Raw genomic sequence first — 21,823 nt, 5'->3', positions numbered from 1 at the left:
AATCCATAGTCGCAGAAAACCGGTATTCATCAATCTAAACTCAACAGTCCTGCCCATTTGGTCATAGCTAAAGGAGCTCATGAACTCCAAGGTAAGAAAAGGATAAGTGTGTTTCCTCAGCCTATACAACCCAAGAAGACCCAAAGTCTCAAATATGTTACGGACATCCGTCTCTATCTCCAATTCCTCCAACAAAGTAGTGTCTATACACCTCGTAGGTCTCATTTTGCGTTTTTGTAAGGCTACAAAACGCTCTCTCTGCTTGAAATCAACAAAAACAACTGAAGGGTACTCTAGAACTGCGGGTACCACAGGTCCACTCCCTTCCCCCATCTCAGGTGGATTACCCCTCCCCCGTTTACTTTGGCGGGTTCCTAGGTTCAGTCTCGGCATCTGTTTCGGCATATGTTCAAACAAACTTGTATAAACATGCAAACATATACTTCACGTAATTCGGTCTTTACATGCTCAGCTAAGTACACAAATTTCACTAACAAATTCGACATGTGAAGCAAATAATTCATGCCATTAACATTGAACACTTAGCTAGGTATACACATTCACCAGCAGTTTTCCCAAATTTGATATATATAAACTCGGTTTACAGCTACTCATAAGCCACAGTTGTGGATGATTTATCATGGTGAATACACGTGTTCAACAAATTCGAATATCCTAGCATGATTCTAAGGTTGTCCCATACACACTCCTAATCACATGTGAGGCATTCTTACTAGTTCATGAAAAAGAATAGCTTATAACATATCATCATCACCTTCCATATTAGAAACGAATAACTTAAGTAAACTTTTCAGACGGTCTTTACAGCTGTAACAATTTTGGCATATTTTCATCAATTATCATCACTACCATCATATTGAAGTTCAACTTATACTTATAATGTCATTCACAACACCAAATTCCAATTATAGATCACGAATTTTCATTTGAGGCACTTTTAAGACGGAGTTTTAAGGCAACTTTCTAAGGTGAAAATCATCAAAATCCATCCTTCAACATGATATAAACAAGTTATAGTACTCAATTTCATCATCTAATCCGTGTAAAATACCCAAAAATCGATTTTGATTTTCGTAACCCTAAAAATCTCGATTTCAATTTTGCAATTTCTAATCTAATTTACAACAATTAATCACCAACAAACGTGGAAAGAAGGCATGTGAATCATATTTCAACTATTAAAAGCAACAATCTATCCATATGAATCGAAAATTTCAGATTGCACCCTTATTCTAACACATTCAAATCAATAAACCATGTAATTTAGGAAGGAAATCAGACCTTGATTGAGTAGCAAAGTAAAGAAATGAAATTAAACAAAGAAATCAACCCAAGAATCACCACTAACCCAAGAGTATGAGAGGATGTGAGAGGAAATAAGGATTTGAGAGTAGCTTAGGTGTTTCGAAATATAGGGGAAGAAGAATAAGAAATAGAAATATTAGGGGTTTTAAGAAATCCGTAGGATTCACTGTACAGTAACCTACTCGATCGAGTGCCTAGGGTACTCGATCGAGTACCACCCTACTCGATCGAGTAGGAGCTAATTCGTCGAGTATCTGCAGGAATTTTTCCCACATCCCGACATCATAGCTTCCTAACTAGATCGAGTGAGGTCTACTCGGTCTAGTAAGCACTCGCACTCGGTCAAGTATAGTTAAGTATCGGTCAGAAATACTAAGTAACTTGAAGATTCCTGCAAAACAACATTGCGTGTCGATTCCAAACTAAGTTCGGAATTCGGCACGAATTATCACACTCCATCACGGATTACAACCATTGCTCACGCAGAACGTAATTCTTCAACGAATAAGGTGTACTTCACATTACGCTATACAAGTTACCCAACTCGGTTTACCTGCTACCGAATCTTCTATAAACATAATCACGCCATCATATTACACTTAAACTTACTTTACTTGTTACTACTAAACTCGTGTTCACTTCAATTTGAAGTATATAATTAACATCAATTCTTTATTTCACTTATCATATAAATACATACTTTTCAAAACAAATTATTCTATCACTAGTTTAGACCCCGTGCATTATATGCACAGTATTTAAAGTTTAATATTTTTTTATAAAATTACTTATATAATATTGGTACCTTATAGTTGTTTACATTTCTCATCATTGTATTTTGCTTTGATAAATAAAACCTATAACTGAAAATTAGTTAAGAGAATTGAGTAATGAGTAAAAATGTATTTTAATGAAAATAATTTTATAGCAAAGCTAATGAGTTTGTAATGAGTTAAAATGTATTTTAATGAAAATAATTTTATAGCAAAGCTAATGAGTTTCAATTTTTTTTTTCAATTTTTTTTGTTATGAAAGTAATAACAACGATTTTTAGTTTTGGTTTTATACGGAATATGAGTTAACTCATCATCTAATAATAGCATTAGTAAAAGATTTAGCAATTATAGTTTTATATCAATTTGATTTTATTTTAATTAAAATATTATAGCTTAGAGTTTAATGAAAATAATATAATTTGATGAAAAGATTAATTTTAATGAAAATACAATAGATGAATTAAATTGTAATTGTTAGTTTCCTTATTTAGTGATTGGACATAATTATCATTAGTTTCTTTTTTTGAGAAGATGCATTTTGGCGGGAAAATGATAGAAATTGCCTATTCATTTAGTAAATAGGGGATGTCTTACATTCCATCATAAGCAGTTCATCTTGCACGAATCAAATATTACGCAGCGGAAAAATTTCAACCAACAAATTAGGCATAAACGCATTACCATATGCTATGTCTCGAATTTATAACTCAACTATACTTTAACTATCATCATAGTAATTACGGTAGGATTTATAAACTCGTATATGACTTCCGTCATCATTAACTTATAGCAAACACTCACATGTTCACTCTTCATGTCACGACATTCAATTCCACCTTTTCACGTATCTCTATTACGTAAACTTTCGTCACATATCTCATAACCATCGTATAAACTCACTAATCATTCCAAAAACTCCACTAATTTCACCAACGATTACTATACGCGGCCACACCCCTGTTAACTCTAACAAAGACTTAACCGGAGGTAGCTCCGGCACAATTAACATACATATCACACATAGACACACGGACTCCACATTCCCATACCGTGTGACTGGCTTAAGTGTCATGGGGCCAAGATTTTGAAATGAGGGCGCCTACTCACCCAAAACCTAGCATCAGCTAGGGCTCCCATTATACATACACCAGGTTCATTTTATTAGACTCACTACGTTCATTAAATTCATTTGCTACAGGTTCCAAAATCGTCGCTCTGATACCACTTTGTAACACCCCCATATTCAGAGGAGCCTTAACTAGGCCTTCCTTAGCATATAAGGGCGTTACCATCTCGGTTGCCCGAGGATAGTAATAATCAAATGTCGATAAAAGAACTATTATATTGTATTACAAGCGGTTTAAACCAACAAACGATATGAAAGATACAACTCAAAGACTACTCGCTATGATTATCGAATCTCGTGAAGACTCATCCCTGCCCGGACTTCAGCTATCAACAATATCAACACCTGCTAAGACCGACTGCTCACCATAAGGGATCACGGCAGACACATAACAAACAAACAACCACACAAGGTCAGTACTGAGATAAGCTACGACGACAGCAACTACAATTATCAACACAAAACAATGCTATCAATCTCAAACACTGTCACGATAACCAACCCAACTTTATCACTGACTGTCCACTGGACCAGCCCTGCCAGTGGGGGACCGCAGCCGTTCGCACCAAATCCCCGCTCATCGTATCGAGCGACAACCCTGTCCATTAATGTGCACATCCCCTTCCGTGGCGGGTTCCACGAAGGGCGAAACTAGGGCGTGAAGTCATTCCCGCAAGTGACTCCACTCAGCCGAGAACGCATCTCGAGAACCAGAGACCACAACCACAATCACCATCACAATCGTCACCATATAATTACGATACTAAGCAATCACAAAACAATCACAACGACCGACACGCTAGACCATCTACAGAAACTGAGTAGGCGAACCTACCTTTAAGCAACTGAAACCAATCCATGCCAACATATGACATATCCAGCAATCAAGCAAAGCCTATAAGCACAACACGATCATCTATTACTACCAAGCAAACCCTAATTGTAAAGAACAAGGACACGGATGATGATTATGACATACCTATAGGGAGAAAACTCAACAAAACACCGCTACCCGACACAAGTGCCGCTCTCCTAAGGCACAAGGATCTTCAAGAGGCTTCCATGGAAGTTTTGAGGTGAAGGGAAGGGAAAGAGACGACTGAAGGATAGGAGGAAAGTGGCGGAAGTGATTTGCGGATTTAACAAAACGCGATATAAAACCTTCGCTGAAAACTCGGTACTCGATCGAGTACCCAACATACTCGATCGAGTGACCCCCTACTCGATCGAGTAACCTAGCTACTCGATCGAGTAGCCTCTACTCTATCGAGTACCACTCATGACACGCAACCCAAGATGGTTTTGGCACGCAATTCTAAGACTAATCCCGCTCCCAAGGTCAGTCAACGCTGGTCAAAGGGTCTCTAAAAAGTGCGGGTATTACATTATGGGCTAAGATCGTGGAGGTGAGTGTATATGTATATAGAAGTATGTCGCTTTGTGGTAATGTGGAAGGTATGGAGTAGTGGTTATACTGAGGATTTTATGATATATGTTATATGAGTACAGAATAACTGGAGGCACGATAACTGTTAGAGAAAGAGAGCCTTGGATATATGAATGGTTGTAGATGTGAGGTTATAGTGGGTCATCGTTGACATGCGGTGGTTATTAGGTTTATGGGAGGTATAGCAAAGGACCTAGTATTAGTGAGTTACGAGGACGTAACTTTTATCTTAAGAGGAGTAGGAGGAGACAAGAGAGTTGATGGTCATACGGTTGCAGTTAGAAGTTTGAGTGTTGGTGTAGAATAAGGATGGAGTGTGTGATGGTCAATTTTATTACAAGTAATGGCAGTGCTCGTCGTAGTATGATGTTTAGGAGTATAAGTAAACTTCGATAGTGTTAATGTATTGTGTGATGATGTTTATGTGTGTGAGTAAACTTCGAGGACGAAGTTCGTTTTAAGGGTGGTAGAATGTAACATTCCGTTTTGATGGTTGATCTTGTCTGGTGGATTGTCTGGGTAATTGAGTGTGCTAGTGAACGTTATGGAAGTAAAACAGAGTTGGTAACACTTATGTTGTGGGTACTCGATAGTATTATGGAGTTAGTATTGGGAGACTATGCTGTAGTTGAGACGATATCGTGAGCCACGTTATGGAAGGGAGCGTGGTTGGTGGAGTTAGTGTTAGGTCTCCATGTTTAATAGGTTGGGTTGGAACTTCGTGACGAAATTCTTTTTAAGGGGGGAAGACTGTAATACTACGGTTTTCCTAGGTTGGTATTCGGCCGAGTATGGCCTACTTGGTCGAGTAAAGTGTGTCGTGTATCCTATTTGGCTACTGCCAAGGAACACTCTGCCGAGTATGCGAATACTCGACCGAGTAGAGGGTACTCGGCCGAGTATACTCTATACTCGACCGAGTATCCGGTCTGACGAACATTATTTTCGCGGTTTGATTTGGAAAAGATTAGAGTTATTTATAAAAGCAAAACAGTTTCTAATTACATTTTATAAAACCTAATCACTCAAACGACGCTCTAATCCTCTCCAAATCTCTCCTTGTGTGTGTTTGATCATAACAAGTGCATTCATCTTTTGTTTCATCATCGGTAAGTCCTTGTTTCTATGATTCATTGGTTTATATTTAGGGTTTGTCTTTAATTATGAATTTGGGACAATGGGGTTTTGCATATAGTGATTGTTGTTATGTGATTATTGATTAGGCGGAGACTTCGTAGAGGAGCCGTTCTAGATCGATTGCTTGTCTTCCTTGCTGATTGTTCTAAAGTAGGGTTTCCCTACTCAGTTATGCTTAATTGATTTGAGATGCTTTGTTGTAATGTGTATGATTATGGTTCGCTGATCATCGCTGGAGTGTGGTGTGGTGGTGTTGTGATGGTTGTGATGGTGTTGTGATGTTTGTGGTGGAGCACTTGCGGGAGTGGCTTCACGCCCTAGTTCACCATCCGTGGAACCCGTCATGAGAGGGGATATGCACATTAAAGGACAGGGTTATCGCTCGTTAATAAGCGATATTTTGGTGGAGATTGGCTGCGGTCACCCACTGGCGGCGTGGCTACCTGTTGCGATGGGTAGTCTGGCAGGGCTACACATGTCGGTGTGTAGTCGGTTACTGTGTGAGATCAGGAGACCGGGGACGGAGGATGACGTAATTCAGATTTATTCTGGCAGACGATTTTAAATCGTGATTTCTCGAGGCAGGCCACAGATTGGTCTGCAGGCCATCTGGTGGATATTACTCAAATATATGTTGAGGCAGACATTACCTTTTGGTAATGTAGTGTGTGTTTACTCACCTTCGGGTTGAGGCTGCCCCGACCAGGGATTGGCGGGATGATTAATGTAACGAGTAGAACTTGGCTTAAGTGTGCTAATTAAAAGGGAGGAGCACGTTGTCAGGGGGTTGTGCAATGTAAAAAGGAAATTAGATTGTTATCGTATGTTTTTGTTGTTAGTATTTATTCCTACTCAACCTCGCGGTTGACTGTGTATTCGTGAACACCTGCGATGAACCGTTTTATGGGGAGCAGATTTGTCAGGTACTAAAGATTAGCTGACTCGGGAGCATTGGGATGAGAGCTCTTGGACCATAGTGGGAGTCTAGATCACATAGAACAATTATATCACTTTATTTATTTCCGCTGCGAGTTGTAATTATTTTATATTAATTTTTAGTTAGTTAAATTTGAAATAAACATGTAAACGCTAAGTTTTAATTTAAAGTACTTTGGTATTGTTGTACTTTGTTATTCACTACCTCGGGAAACCGAGATGGTAACAGTTCTATTTATTTGGGAATGTCTAGCTAAAGGCTCCTGAATAAATGGGGGTGTTACAGGATTGGCTGCGGTCCCCCACTAGCGGCGTGGCTACCTGTTGCGATGAATAGTCTGGCAGGGCTACACACCTCGGTGTGTAGTCGGTTACTGTGTGAGATCGGGAGACCGGGGACGGAGGATGATCAGCTGGTTACTTTATGCACTTGTCTTATTTTAATTATGCAGAACTGACCCCGTTGTTGTTTTTTAAAATCTGTGGCGATCCATTCGGGGATGGTGAGCAGATTGTGACAAGTGTTGGTGAGCTTGGGGCGGTCATGGGAGAGTCACCACGCCGGATTAGTTATCACCGTCATGAGTCTTAGCTGTTGTTTTGTAGTTGCTAGCATTTTGATATTTCTTTTGTTGGATTTTGAGACAATCTAACTTTTATAATTCTCGTACTTCAATAAATGTGTTTGGGACTGTTGCTATTGATATTTACTAACCTCGGTCAACCGAAATGGTAACAGCCTTTTATGTTGGGGTAGTCCTGGTAAGATACCTTGGTATGAGGGGTGTTACAAATCGTCAATAATACGAGCGACTCATTTATGCTTTCCCCTCTCTACGATTCTAATATGGTATCAGAGCCTCACGCTCTTGAGGCCTAAAACACGACATATCGCCGCCTGCCGGTGGGCATAATATGCAACGCCCACCGGCGGGACTTCATTACCGACTTCCGTTTATTGGTATTTCTTATTTTCATCTTAAACAAAAAAAATAAAAATAAAGTGTTTGCTCGATTTTTGTTTTCATCGACTTTATTGATTTGAAACCGTGAGATATGGAATTGCATGCGTGACATTGTTTTATGCCATGTAGTTCCAATATGTTCCAATATGTCTTAATTATTGGCGATTTACACGAAACTCGATCTGGCGAGTCCTATACACATCGAATGACATTGTTTTATGCCATGTAGTTCCAATATGTTCCAAGGCACCAAGTGAAATAATAAGCCTGTTTTCATAAGAACAAGAGTTAGCTAATTAAGTGATAACAGTTTTTTTACTCCACTCGTGGAGTTGAGTTGATTCTCAACCTGACATAGTGTAATCGATCTTTTGAAAAAAAAAAGTTTTTTTATCAAAAAGAGAAAAGTTAAGATTGGGCCGTTTTTAAGATTGGACCGCTTTTAAGAGTAGTCCAATTTCTACGAATTATGTGCAATCTTCCATCCAAGATTAGTCCGATTTCTAGGGTCATAAATGTTCCAGCAACTCTCCTATAGGACCGTCCTATAGCATAAGACAGACCAATAGGAGAATAGAGCCCAAATATAAGATACAAGAGTTAAAATCAAAATAAAGAAAAAAAATGAACGCCTTCTAGTCTTTTCTCATCCACTAAACAACAGCCGTAATTATCTTCCCCGTCCCTGGTCCCCACTATCTCCACCACCAGGTCCGCCACCGACTCCACCGTGTTTGCAATTACAACTCACCGATTCTCTCCTTACACCAACCAATAACACGAGAAGACGAACACCGACAACGTCAACAAGAAGCCAGTTCCGGTTTCGACCTTGGAAGTTTCAGATTTCAATTAAAATTCAGTCCATATGAATGAGTCTTCAAGTTGAGACAATTAGTACAACTAAATTTTGATAACTAGTTGTCTCAACTTGAATACTCAATCCTTTAGGTTGAAAACTTTAATCTTTAAGTTGAATACTTGATAGCTTCTTCATCTTAATTATTGTTTGTAAGATAAGATTTTAATTTAATAACTTCTGGTTTTAGTTTGACAAGTTCATATTCTAAGACTTTTTTTGTGTCTTTCATAATGTTAAATTACATGTTCCATGACTAGTTGTTTGATTGCATAAGATAAGATTATACTGTGTTGTGACCGCCGGGGGGGGGAGTGCCCTCACGTGAGAAGAAAAAAAAAACTTAAAATCTGGAAAGAAAAAGAAAGACGCATACACCCACCAACCATAAACAGAACATAAACCTTGTATAAAACAAACCTAGATCCCCAAATTCAACCACCATCTGCCACCGATATACCACCTCACCAGTCACCGCCGACCTTCTCCTTACTTCCGACCGTCCGGCGTCCACGTACCGTCTGCTTCAGTGCCTCCTAACCCCTAGCTAGGTATGTAGTTTGTTTCCCCCAAATTCGATTATTGAACTGAACATTTGATTGATTGAATATTTATCGATTAATTTGTCAATTTGTTCTTATTAGTTTGTTAATTTATTTATCTATTTGTGTAATTGTAGATTTATGTTAGTTTGGATTAGTTAATTATTTAATTTTTATCAAACCCTAAAATTTCATTATACATGTAATCAATAATTTCCATTAATTTGTTAATCTTAACAGTTTTAAGTATGAATGTATGAGCATGAATCATTTGTTAATTCCCCGAACCCACTCTTTTTTTGTGTATGGGACCATGGGTATCTGATAATTTTTCCAAAATTTTTGTAGTTTTGTGTTCAGTCCACGTCTCCATGATCTTAATTCGACTCGATTTCAGTCAACAATTTTTTCCAAACTGTTTGTAGATTTCAGTCAGCAATTAATCCCCAAGCCACCAATTCGACTATCGATAAGGCAGGTTGGGTGCACATAGGAGATATTGGGTACTTCGATGATGAAGGGAGACTCTTTGTGGTGGATAGGCTTAAAGAACTTGTCAAATACAAGGCGTTTCAGGTATTCTACATAGACTTTTATTGTTCGTATTGAGTGTTTATATTGTACTGCGTATTCCTTGTGTTCAACCCCGAAGAAGCTGTTAATGGAAGACCTTTATGAATTATGACGCCTTCTGAATTGAAGCAAACGATTGTTAGTTTAAGCTAAAAATAAACACGATTGTTTAGTGAATGATTTTGTTTTATTATATCATAGTCGAAAACAGGCAAAAAAAGTAGGCATTTCTTTAGTGTGTGAGAGCACATTCGTATTATTATGTATTGACGATATTAGAATTTAATGTACAATTTTTGTCCGCAATTTTTTTTTCTTACGGTGCCTCCCCTTTACTCAAATCCTGGATCCGCCACTGGTTGTGACTTGTGAGAGACTACTAGTAGTGAGGATGAGAGAAAGGGGTAATGTTTAGGTTTTGTTTTACGGAGTAATTGTGTTTGTCTAGGATATGATTGGGCTTTTAAGTAATTGGACTGGTCTTATGGTATGAGACCATCTTATTAAATAATCAGCAACTCTCCTATAAGCCCGTCTTATAGCATAGGACTGACCCAAAAGGAGAGAAGCCCAAAAATAACACCTAAGTTAATTAGTATTCTATTTTTATTTTAACAACACGATATTTTATGATAAAAACTAACATATTTAAATATACAATTTATTAATATAAAATTTTAGGTTATCAAAATAAAAATTTTTTTTTTACAAGTATATTAAGGACTTTTGGTTATTTGATTAAAAAAAGGGAGCTTTAAATAATTGTTTGGGCTTTTGGATTATGGGCTGATCTTATGCCATAAGACAGCCCCATACAATAATTTGTGTTAAATAATTAGTGTCAATGTTCATACATTTTAAATTCTAGAAAATTGGGCCTCTTTCAAACTTAGGCTCTAGGCCATTGTTCTTTTAAAACCCCTTTTGACCGGACCGATATATAGGTCCTGAAAAAAAAAAAATCAACAATGACCATATATATATCCATCTAAAAGATAATTTTAAAGCGATTATTTATCAACTTAAGAAAGTTTTATACAACATAATGATGCATATATAATTATATACTCCCGAAATCTTTTAATTTTGTATTTATCAGTAAGACCCTATTCTTTTGGACTTTTCTTTACTTAAGTTAAGTTAAGCAAAAATAAGTTAAGTTAAGTTTAGCAAAAATAAGTTCAGAAAAGTTCAACAAAAATAAGTTAAGTTCAGTAAAAATAAGTTAAGTTAAGTTAAGGAAAAATAAGTCCAAAAGAAATGGGCCTAAATGATTTTTTTTTTGTCCAACGATGCCCACACTTAATCGTATTACAATAAAGGGGATGAGATTCAAAATTGGAACTTATTATCCACAATACCTCCGTTTTAATTACTTGACTAAGACATCTTCGGTATCAGTAAATGATTTTATGTAGCTTAGCATATCTGTTTAGACATGACGTGGGAACGCCATTCAATACTTCAGCAATTCTCCCTTGTGACGGTCACAATTTGCGACGGGCAAATGTGACCACTTTTTGATAAAATGTAACAACTCAAGTACTGTTCATAAAATGTTACCTTTGAAAAAATGGTCACATTGTCTCAAAAAATGGTTACATTTGACCCGTCGTAAATGTGAATAGTACTTGTGACGGAATAGTACCCGTCACAAATGAGAATTGTTGTGAATACTTTCATTTCGTTCATTCTTCTGTTGAACATTAAATAAATTTACAGAATTGACAAAATAATTAGCTAGTTTAGCAAATTTTCCATAAAACTATCTAGTAGATAGAACAATTCAAAATGGAATTTAAAACTCAAACAAAAACAATTACATACTTTAAAAAACAATTCACTTTAAATTTTATTTTTACAACTTCATACTTTTAAAAAAATGATAAATATTAATCGTATGTAAATATATCGATCATCATTATAAAATATTCAGAAAAATAGGTAAGTAGAACAATTTAGCTAAAGAAGTAGATTATGACAGCATAACGAAGGATCTTGGATCACCCACACAAATTATACAAAAATCATTTCATTGTAGGCTCCTATGTACGCACAAAAAGGCAAGATGTTGCTATTCGTCATTGAAAGTGTTGTGCGGAAGTGTGAATATCCCGTGTTGGGTCTTTGATGCACCGATGTCCACTGTCCATAATAGTACGATATTGTTCGCTTTGGGCCAAACCCTCACGGATTTACTCTTGGACTCCTTCCCAAAAGGCCTCGTACTATTATATTTTGTAGACACTTATAAAGATGAACTTTCATCTTTATTCTACCGATGTGGGACAAGGGTTTGCATCCTAACAATCCTCCCCTCAAACCAAGGACCATCATCTTTGACTCGGACCTTAACCTCCATGGAGGACTCTCCCACTCTACAGCCCCAACTTCTAGACACCCGAAACATCACAAGTTTTGATAACCTCCCCTTAGCCGACACACCATGCTACCACGAGTCATGTCTTGCACCACATGTCACCGCCTGGTCAAGTGAGTGCCCCCACATGCTCCTGGGCCTGCATGTCCATGTGCCCTTCTTGGGGATTTGCTACACATGCATATCGAACAATCCTCTACATCCAATATACCCTGGACCGGGTCCGTCACTTCAGAAGTCCTAGAACACAAACGGTCTCTGCCATCCAATCTGATAAGGGTCCACCTGATCAAACAGTTCTAGTACACAAATGGTCTTTGTCCCACAAGACTTATGACGCCTTTAATCCATTTAACCCTGGACCGGGTCTGCTCAAGGACTCACCCCGAGCTAGGAGTTCCATGTCTTACAGTGTACAACTTCAAGTCTTGGGCCTGCTGATGAATCCTCGTGTCTAGCCCAAGCCGAACCTTGGGCTCTGATACCACTTGTTGTGCGGAAGCGTGAATATCACCGTGTTGGGTCTCTCAAAGATCCGTGTCCACAACCCATAATAGTACGATATTGTCCGCTTTGGGCCAAGCCCTCACGAATTTACTCTTGAGCTCCTTCCCAAAATGCCTCATACTATTATATTTTGTAAACACTTATAAAGATGAACTTCCATCTTTATTCTACCGATGTGGGACAAGGGTTTGCATCCTAAAAAGTAATTTCTTGAGAGATTGTCTCTCAAGAACTACCGCGAAATGATTTTATAACTTGAAATAAAATGATTTTGGAGTACAAAATGATAAAAACGTGTACAAAATGAACTTTGAACTACTAATAGCATTAGAGAAATTCGAAAATTTTAACAAAAAAAAATTGAAATTTTCATGCTTCGGTAGAAGCATCGCTTCTGCTAACCCTCCCCTAACTCCATCACTACTTTTGGTCACAATTAAAAATAAACACCATAAAATTTCACGTAAAATAATTCTCGATAAATTAATAAGAGACCGTTTTCACAGTTATTTGCGAAATGAAATAGCGTACGAAATACGGAGTACATATGAGTATTACTTTACAAAAATTTATCTACTTGTAATAATTAAGGGAATAGTTAGAAAACATGGATAATTTGGATGCATGAATGCAACCGCATTTTGGAGTATTACCCCATGAATTATCCACGATACATTTTAGTCACTTTTCAATATTCGATTGTTATATAAGTTGGATTGTACTCCTTTAATCCTGACCAAAAGAATTTGCCAATTAACCACGTGCTAAATGTATGGCTGTTAAATCATAGTAAAAAAAATTGAATAGCTAGCAATATGCATGCACATATATAGTTCTAGAAGCAAGGTTCAATTATGTATATGAATATAGTACTCCGTATGAGGTAAACAATTAGTCCCTCCGTCCCGATTATTTATTTACCTATTAGTGTAGCCAGTGGCGAGTCCAGGATTTTGATTTCGGTGTAGCAAAATATATACTCAAGGTAAAATGTATAGATAATTAGGGTGAAAGTAGTAAATTTTGGTGTAGCAAATCACATAATTATAACCAAATTTTTCGCCTTCGGTGTAGCGGCTGCGACACCGAAGGCCTTAGTGGCCTCGCCCCTGAGTGTAGCTCCCGTATAAATATGATATTTTAGATACAAATATTATAAAATTTGCAAATATTATAAAATTTGACAAATATTAGAAAATTTGCAATGAGATATTTTATTAGCCTTATTATTTATGTAAAAGTTAATAGGTGTTAAACCATGATTCATGTTAAAAAATTAATTAGGAGATAAATATTGTTCAATAGTAAATATAGATAGTGAAGACTAATTAATTACTTAAATAAATATTGTCCAAAAAATATCACCTAGACGGGAAATATAAGCCGGAGAATTTGGAGATGTGTTAATCTTTTAGTATATAAGGAATTTCAATTTCAAGCGTCTCAATCAATTATTTACCTTTTTTAAATTTGTAAAATACTTATTCATTCCATTCTAGTTATTTGTTATCTTTTATGTAACAAAAATAATAAAGGTAAACAATGGTTTAAAACGCATGAAGTAATAATCATATGTAAGTCTATCTTGGCATATATAAGACATAGCTTTGTTAGTTATTAAGTATCTTATTTTACCAAAGTTGGCTAGTATGAGTGATAAGAGCTCTCATCTCTTGAACAAGTGGTCATGGATTCAATTCCTGACTCTTGCGAAGGGAAAAGTCAAACTTGGGAGGGGTCAACTCATTAAATTGCCTCTAGTACCCCGAAAGAGATTGCCCCAACTCTCGGTAGGGCATACTCTAACTAGTCAACACCAAAAAAAAAATAAAAAAAAAAATTAACTATCTTGTTTTGTCTCATCTACCATACTTGATTCATTTTATGTTTAAGAGAGATTATCGTCTTAAGCATGAATTTGTGAATTACCAAATTTTTTTTTTCAAATATCAATCAAGTTTGTTGAATAAATGGTCGAAATAATGAATTACATGATTTGAACGGAATATTGTCTTGATAATTGTCCAATAAAACGGCTCGTTAATTAGTACTACTTTGCATAGAATTTATTACTCCCTCGGTCCAGTCAATAAATTATCCTTACTTTATTTTTACTTTATAAAATAAAATAAGTGTAAATTATTCATTGAGACAGAATCACAGAGAGAAAGTAGTGAATCCATGTTACACAATTAATATGAAACCGTTTTACACAAGTTCTGAAAAAGCCGCCAACAAATCAACAATACTTAATTAAATAATAATCAAACCCTTAATACCTACGGACTACGCGGAGTACTTCTATAAAATATTTCGATCTTTTACTTTAATTTTCTAAATTAAAGATTACACACATCTTTCAATTCATCATCATATCTCCATATCTCCTTGAAACCCTAAAAATATAAACATCATCTTGCCAATAGTAGCATGCATGTAACACATATGTTAAACTTGCCAATCTCCTTGAACAAATTCATTTCATTAACCTCGCCTAGGGTGATTATCAGCAGTCGAGCTAGGGGATCGAATGCTAATAGAGAGGCTCTTCTCCACTGAAGGATAAAAATTTCAAAGTTTTTTGCTAATTTTTTTTTCCGTGTTTTCCTTATACTATTACCTGTTTATGCGTTAATATTTCTTCACGGTAATTTCATGCATTTTAATGTATTTTAATGGCATGCTGTTGGTCCAACTATCAGTATTAACAGCAAGTCTCATTATAGACGGGGATATCCGTCTATAATGAGAGACGGGTCGGATCCCTCTGAGAAAGAGGCAAGTGGGAGGCCAAATGGTAACCCATTTGGTTTATTTTTCACTTGCCCTCCCACTTGCCTCTTTGTGAGAGGGATCCGATCCGTCTCTTATTATAGACGGATATGCCCGTCTATTAATAGCATAGTACTCAGTCATGGGAGTCGGCCACATTAATGCCATGACATCATCAAACAATGACGCATTTTAGGCACAAACGGGACTACCAACAACAAAACTATATATAGCCCATGAAAACGACTATTCATTATTTTATCTCCTCTCCTTAATTCCAGTGATTAATTAAGAACCGCCTAAGAAAAATGACGAATTTCATTAATTAAACTTGTTAATTTGATCACTAAACCCAAGATCCAGTTTCCGCATCAAACCCGAACATAACCTTAACAGCCCATAAAGGCCATAATTTAATACTCCCTCCGTCCCGGTTATTTGTTGTCCTTTTCCATTTTGGGTGTCTCAGTCATTTGTTGTCCTTTCTATTTTAAGAATAAATTTGATGAGTAATTTGATCATTTGCATTCAATTTATTCCACTTGTCAATTAACAATTGGCTCCCTCCCCTTTCCTTGGTCTTTGTGCCAAAATCAAAGAACAACAAATGACCGAAACGGAGGAAGTACTAAAATTATTCTTTAATATAGTCTGTATCTTACTAACTAGTTGATGATAAAATCATACAACAAAACAAATGATGTTATGTAAGTCACACATACAAATTGGATTAGAACAACAAGCATCTATTTTTTTTTTTTTTTTTTTTTTTTTGACAACGATAAGGAGAATAACTTACAAAGTACTACCAACTACAATGCAAGCTACTCGACTAAGTAGCACCAGAACATCGACAACCAAATCTAGCACTACAAAGCCATACCTAAGGCATACATAGAAAATATTTAAGCCTAAAAATACAGCATAAAAATAAACAAGATCTGCGATGATAGTGATGGGGCATATTCTGCACCGCTGACCAAGTCAACATACTGAGCAAGGTCAAAGATGTCCACAACAAGTCAACGACTTATACAAATTTGGCTAGCCGATGACCCATCTGCTCTAGCTGGGTCTCGGCGTGACAACCTGCCAGCCGGGACACATACCCGCGTACTCATATCCGAGACCCCTCGGCGGTGTGTCAACATGGCCCGCCGGCCTGCCATAGGTCCCTCGGCCGAGGGGTAGATCAGTCTTTCCACCTACTAGCCACTTGGCCACTTGGCCACTACGTGACAAAAGGTGAAAGCCTATAAATACTCCTCAACCTTTATTGAGGAGAGGATCGAACAATTAAACCAAAATACACTATTCATCTGGTAATATCTCCCTTATCTCTCTACAACATATCTAGCCAAGTAACACAGCTTAATCCTTTGAGTTTACTGACTTGAGCGTCGGAGTGAGTACGCTTGGCACAAAGCCAAGCCCTCAGTTCGTTCATTGTTGCAGGAGAGGCCGAGAGGAACGATAGTGACGCGAGGAATCCAACTCAAGACATTATTCTACGAGCCACGGGTGGTAACGATACTTGCTCTGGAATTACACCCGGAACAGATAGGATAGATGGGGGCGGAGGAAAAGCTACGAACAACCGATCCATCTTCACAAGCACGCTTGACTTCCAGAATACATCGACGCAAGCCAACAATAGAGTGACGAAGACAAGGTGTACTTCCGCTCTTGCGAAAAGAACGAAGAAAGACAAAGAGATGAGCGAGACGACGAAGCCTGCCATCGGCGGAGATAAGACTCCTACACCTCAGAAACCGCACCCTATGGCCAAAAGACCAACACATCAAGGAAGCCACCATACAAAGAAGAGAGGGCAGAGGTAGTCCATTAACCAACATCCAGTCAGAGGAGGCCGTAAGACACCATCCTCGGTCGAACCCCATCCACAACTTACAACTAAAAACCCCGTTGATGAATAAGGGACAGGACACCCATAAACAAGGGGAGGTTATTATTGAGAAAAACAGGAAATTACGCAAGCAATAGAAAAGATGAACCATCAATTACAAGCATCTATTTGGGACCTCGTATGTACGCAGAAAAGGCCAAGACGTGATTGCTACCCCCTCCAATTCCATATTTTCTTCCACTTGTTTGTGGGCACGGTTATTAAGGAGAAAAATAAAATAAGAATAAAAGAGTTGGGTGGGGTTGGTGATAGGAGAAAAGGATGAATAATTAGGGGGTTAAATAAGAAATTGTGGGGCCAAAATATTAAGTAAAGTAATAAAATATGAGTAAAAGAGTTGGGTGGGGTTTGGTGATAGGGGGGAGATGAATAAAATAAGAGTAAAAGTATCCAAAATAAAAAAGGGGAAGAAAACCTAAATCATCCGTTTTAGGAAATATGGAAGAAAATATAGAATAGGAGGGAGTATTTTACATTTCGCCTACACACATGAAAAATTTATACGTCACACTATTTTTTCTCTAAAATATCTACGAGAGAATCAAAGGGAATAATTGTTTTTTCTTTAAACGGTACAATAAAATATAAAGAATTTTAATACGCATAGGGAAAAATTCATTCAAATCTATATAAAATTGATAGTTTTTTATTTAAGATTTAGTGAACGCTAAAACCAATATTTGTAATATATTGGGTAGCTAATTGAAAATTCAATATAGTAATTACAGTACAAATATTTTTAGAAGTATAGGTGTAAAATTAAATGAAATTAAAAGCTCAATGTACCATACTTTTCGTGGTGGTGGGAATCAAGAATTGAAATTAAATTTCGTAATTGAGATATTTTAACCTTTTGTAAAACCCTAGAATTTGGAACTGTAATTAGATTCAATTTCTAATCAATTTCAACCTAATTAAAATGTGAGGTTCTCAAATTCCTATCATATAGTACTCATTTCAATTCCATCACTATTATTTATATTTTTTTTTCATTATGCAAATATCATAGTAATATTTTGATTTATGATATTTTTTTCCTATTGCCAATATATTCCATGACAATATTTATTTATTTAAAAAAAATCGATTTTCGATGACCTCAAACTCATATCCGTCCCGCCAATTCCAGTTCTAACTCTATGGGTTTCTCAAACGATATTTTGGTATTAGATTTGAAATTGAATTCAAACATTTTGATTTTTAAAACTGAAATCATTCCACATTTCCAAACACTACCTTAGATTCAATGAACTTCTTTATCATCCGAAATAAAAAACATTATATGTATAATAATTGAACCCACGACTTCATCTATTTGGGAATTTCGAATGCTTACTTCCCACCACCTTAACTATACATACTTAGGAGTTCTCTGTCTTAATTATTTGTTTACATCTGATTAAATTACTACTTCGTATTCACAAATAATACAAAAGGTAAATAAGTCGGAATAAAGAGAGTATCATCTAGTTAAATGAAAGCAAAAAAGCAGGTATACTATCTTACAACCAGTTGTATATTAGCATTGTACAACCGCCTCAAAATTGTTGAGTTCTTTACACAAAGTTGTCGAGCTATTTTATAAGTTATTGAGCTAATTTAAAAAGTTATTGAGTTTAATAATTATTCATTTTAAGCTCAATAACTTTGTATTGTAACTCGACAATTTTGTTAGTAAAGCTCGACAACTTTATAATAAAACTCGACAACATTGAAAAGGTTGTACATAAACTACTTACAACCAGTTGTATAATCTACTAATTGCATATAACCTATAGTATAGTCCTTATATGTTGGTTCATTCCCTAGATAAGACGGATTCATGAATGATGCATGAGTCTGCATCCATATAGGAGTGCTAAAAAATTAGTTCAAGGGGAATGGACCACATAGACACTAACGGAAAAATTAAAAAAAAAAAATAAATAAACATATACATTATCATTAGAGCTAGTCGGTTTTACATTTAATGTACAACTGAAGCAGTTTCATGCTAGAATTATTTGAAAACTGAAAAGACCAAGTTACATAATCGAACTTTTAATCCTCCTTCTTCATCGATCTACATCGTTAATCTTCCAAAGATTACATTTTTCAATTCATCCGAACTCCATATCTCCATTGGAACGTTAGAAATCACAACATCTTGAATCATTAACTCTCCTATAGTAGAAATAGTAGCATGTTTAACTTGCAAATTAAGCTCCTTAAACAAATCCATTAATATTGCGGAAGGGTGATTAATTTTCTCACATTGAACCCTAATCATAGCCTCACTACCCAAAATCCTAACATTAACTTCAGCTGGAATTGTCGCATTCATTTCTTTACGGTAATTTTCACTAGGCACGTTAATCATTTTCTTGTCTTTTAAAAGCGTACTCGTGCAATTGTCACTATTACTAGTACACTCCTTCTTTGTTTGAAGTTTTGACTCTAACCTTTCTACTTTACTTTTTAACTCATTGATATATGCCACGGCGTCACCTAACAGGGACGCCTTGTCCATTTTGGACACATACGGGACAACGGACCGTAGGGCATAAAATCGACTATTCATTTTGTCTCTCCTTTGTCTCTCCGCTTCCACGTGATTGACTGTGACAGGGAGAGTCCCACTACGACGTCTCCCTTTTCTCTTCGCCGTTTTCTCAGGACTCAGGAGCTTGTCTGAGTCACACGTCTCAGATAGGCTCAAATGACTCTGTAGGTCACTATTAGTGACAAAATTAGGCCGAGTGTAGCCCATATCGGGAACACTCAACGACCCAAAAAGATTATTAACTTGCTGAACCAAATCCCAATTCTCATTGATCGAGTCAACAGAACCCATCTCGAGAACACCATTGGACACAGGTATAATAACAAAAGTCTCTAGCCCATGTGAGTCGGCTTCTTGCACGCGGTCACAATTATACGAGGCTAGTGAACCCGGTCCACTTAACCAAACTAAGGCCCCAGTAGTGTAAGCCTTAGCAAATACACCACCTTGTTTTATAGGGTGTGCCCTAGTAGGTGAAGACATGTAAAACCATTCCACATCGGTCACCATGTCATCCATTGAAGAGCCTTCTTCGTCGGAGATAATCGGCTTCTTAGTGGGCTTGGTAGATGGGCTTTGGAAGCCTTGGAAATGACCCTCAGACCAAATTAAGCTAAGAGTTTCGGTATTGTTGTTGATGTTTTGAGTTGTAGTTTGCCATAAAATGGCGTAATTCCACCAAAATGGTTGAGTTTGAAGTAAGAATTGTAAATTTGATAGTAATGTTGATGGGAATTGGAATTCTTGGGGTTTTGGTGCCTTGGATGATGATGAAGTTGAGGATGAAATTGTGAAATTCTCGTCCATTTATTTTTATATTTTTTTGAGCTATCTAGTGGGAATTCTAAGTAAGGGATTAAAGGGAAATTTTTTCTAATTTTGAGGGAAGTTGAGGTTGTTGCTAATTTGAGCAAAAGGTGAATGTAGGGTGGTTATATATATAACAAGGGAACCCGGACTCGAACTTTAACGATTTTCAGGTTTGAGGACTTTTCTGTATTTCCAGGTTTAACGATTTCATCTTTGCTTATTTGACAAAAATAGCTGTTTATATCAATAATTTTGTAGGTTACACCCAAAATCCATATTTATAAAAAAAAAATGAAATAAAAAAATATATTACACATAGTACCCGATTGGTAGGTTACACCCAAAATTGCTAACACAAATTCTCATTTGTGACGGACAATATCCGTCACAACCTTATGATAGGTCAAATAAAACCTACTTATATAGATAAAGACAAGTCTTTTGTAATTCTCTACGCACCTTTACTTTTGTCTTTTCTAGCAATGTAAGTGGTACTTGACTCGTCGCAAGTTTGTGAGAGAAATCTATTGAATTTCTAAAGATAGTAACGTATACCCTAAATTGCTAAAGATAGTAATGTATATCCACATACATAGTTTCATTTTGAATGAATGTATCCGTACGAAAAACTAGGTGATGAGTAACCAGTTCTATGAATATATGAGCTCCAATAAACAAGGGTTTGTACAATTTGCATTTATAGTTTTGTACAAAGCATTTATATCACGAAAGAAAGAGAACGTGGACCCTTTTTTGCGGTTGAGTTAGTTTTAAACCTTTGTAAAATCATACCAATATAATAAAGTAATTTACAGATTATTATCATTATCAAGTATATAGTCCCACAGATCCATATCAAAGGTAACATTCACTTTTTGATTGTCAAAGTTTTTAAATTGTACATTTATAGTTTTGTACGAAGCATTTATATCACGTGAAATAAAGAGAACGTGGACCGTTTTTGCGGTCGACCAAGTTTTAAACTTTTGTAAAATTATACCAATATAATGAAGTAATTTACAGATTATTATCAGTTATCAAAAGTATATACTCCCACCGATCCATACCAAAGGTCACATTCACTTTTTGGTGGTCAAACTTTAAAAATTTTGACCAAAAATATTGCTAAAAGTATAAAATTTTAAAAGACAAAACTTATATATAAAGATTTGTTATGAAAAAGTTCTTCATAAATTTT

At 36.4% G+C, this 21,823-nt stretch overlaps 1 protein-coding gene across 1 annotated transcript; it reads right to left on the bottom strand.

Annotated features, from left to right (window-relative positions):
• Positions 1-19,317: 19,317 nt before the first annotated feature.
• LOC141658517 (transcription factor bHLH14-like) lies at positions 19,318-20,802 on the bottom strand. Its single transcript, XM_074465453.1, has one exon. The coding sequence runs from the start codon at positions 20,620-20,622 to the stop codon at positions 19,336-19,338; it is 1,287 nt and encodes a 428-aa protein (XP_074321554.1). The 5' UTR covers positions 20,623-20,802; the 3' UTR covers positions 19,318-19,335.
• Between the last annotated feature and the right edge of the window lie 1,021 nt (positions 20,803-21,823).

This window comes from Silene latifolia, chromosome 6, assembly GCF_048544455.1.
Source record: "Silene latifolia isolate original U9 population chromosome 6, ASM4854445v1, whole genome shotgun sequence".
Taxonomy (NCBI): Eukaryota; Viridiplantae; Streptophyta; class Magnoliopsida; order Caryophyllales; family Caryophyllaceae; genus Silene; species Silene latifolia.
Note: the sequence above shows the minus strand (reverse complement) of the source record. Positions and strands in the feature narration are given on the sequence as shown.

Excerpts from the sequence above, each read along its gene's own strand:
- LOC141658517 (XM_074465453.1), bottom strand. The coding sequence starts at position 20,622 with ATGGACGAGAATTTCACAATTTCATCCTCAACTTCATCATCATCCAAG.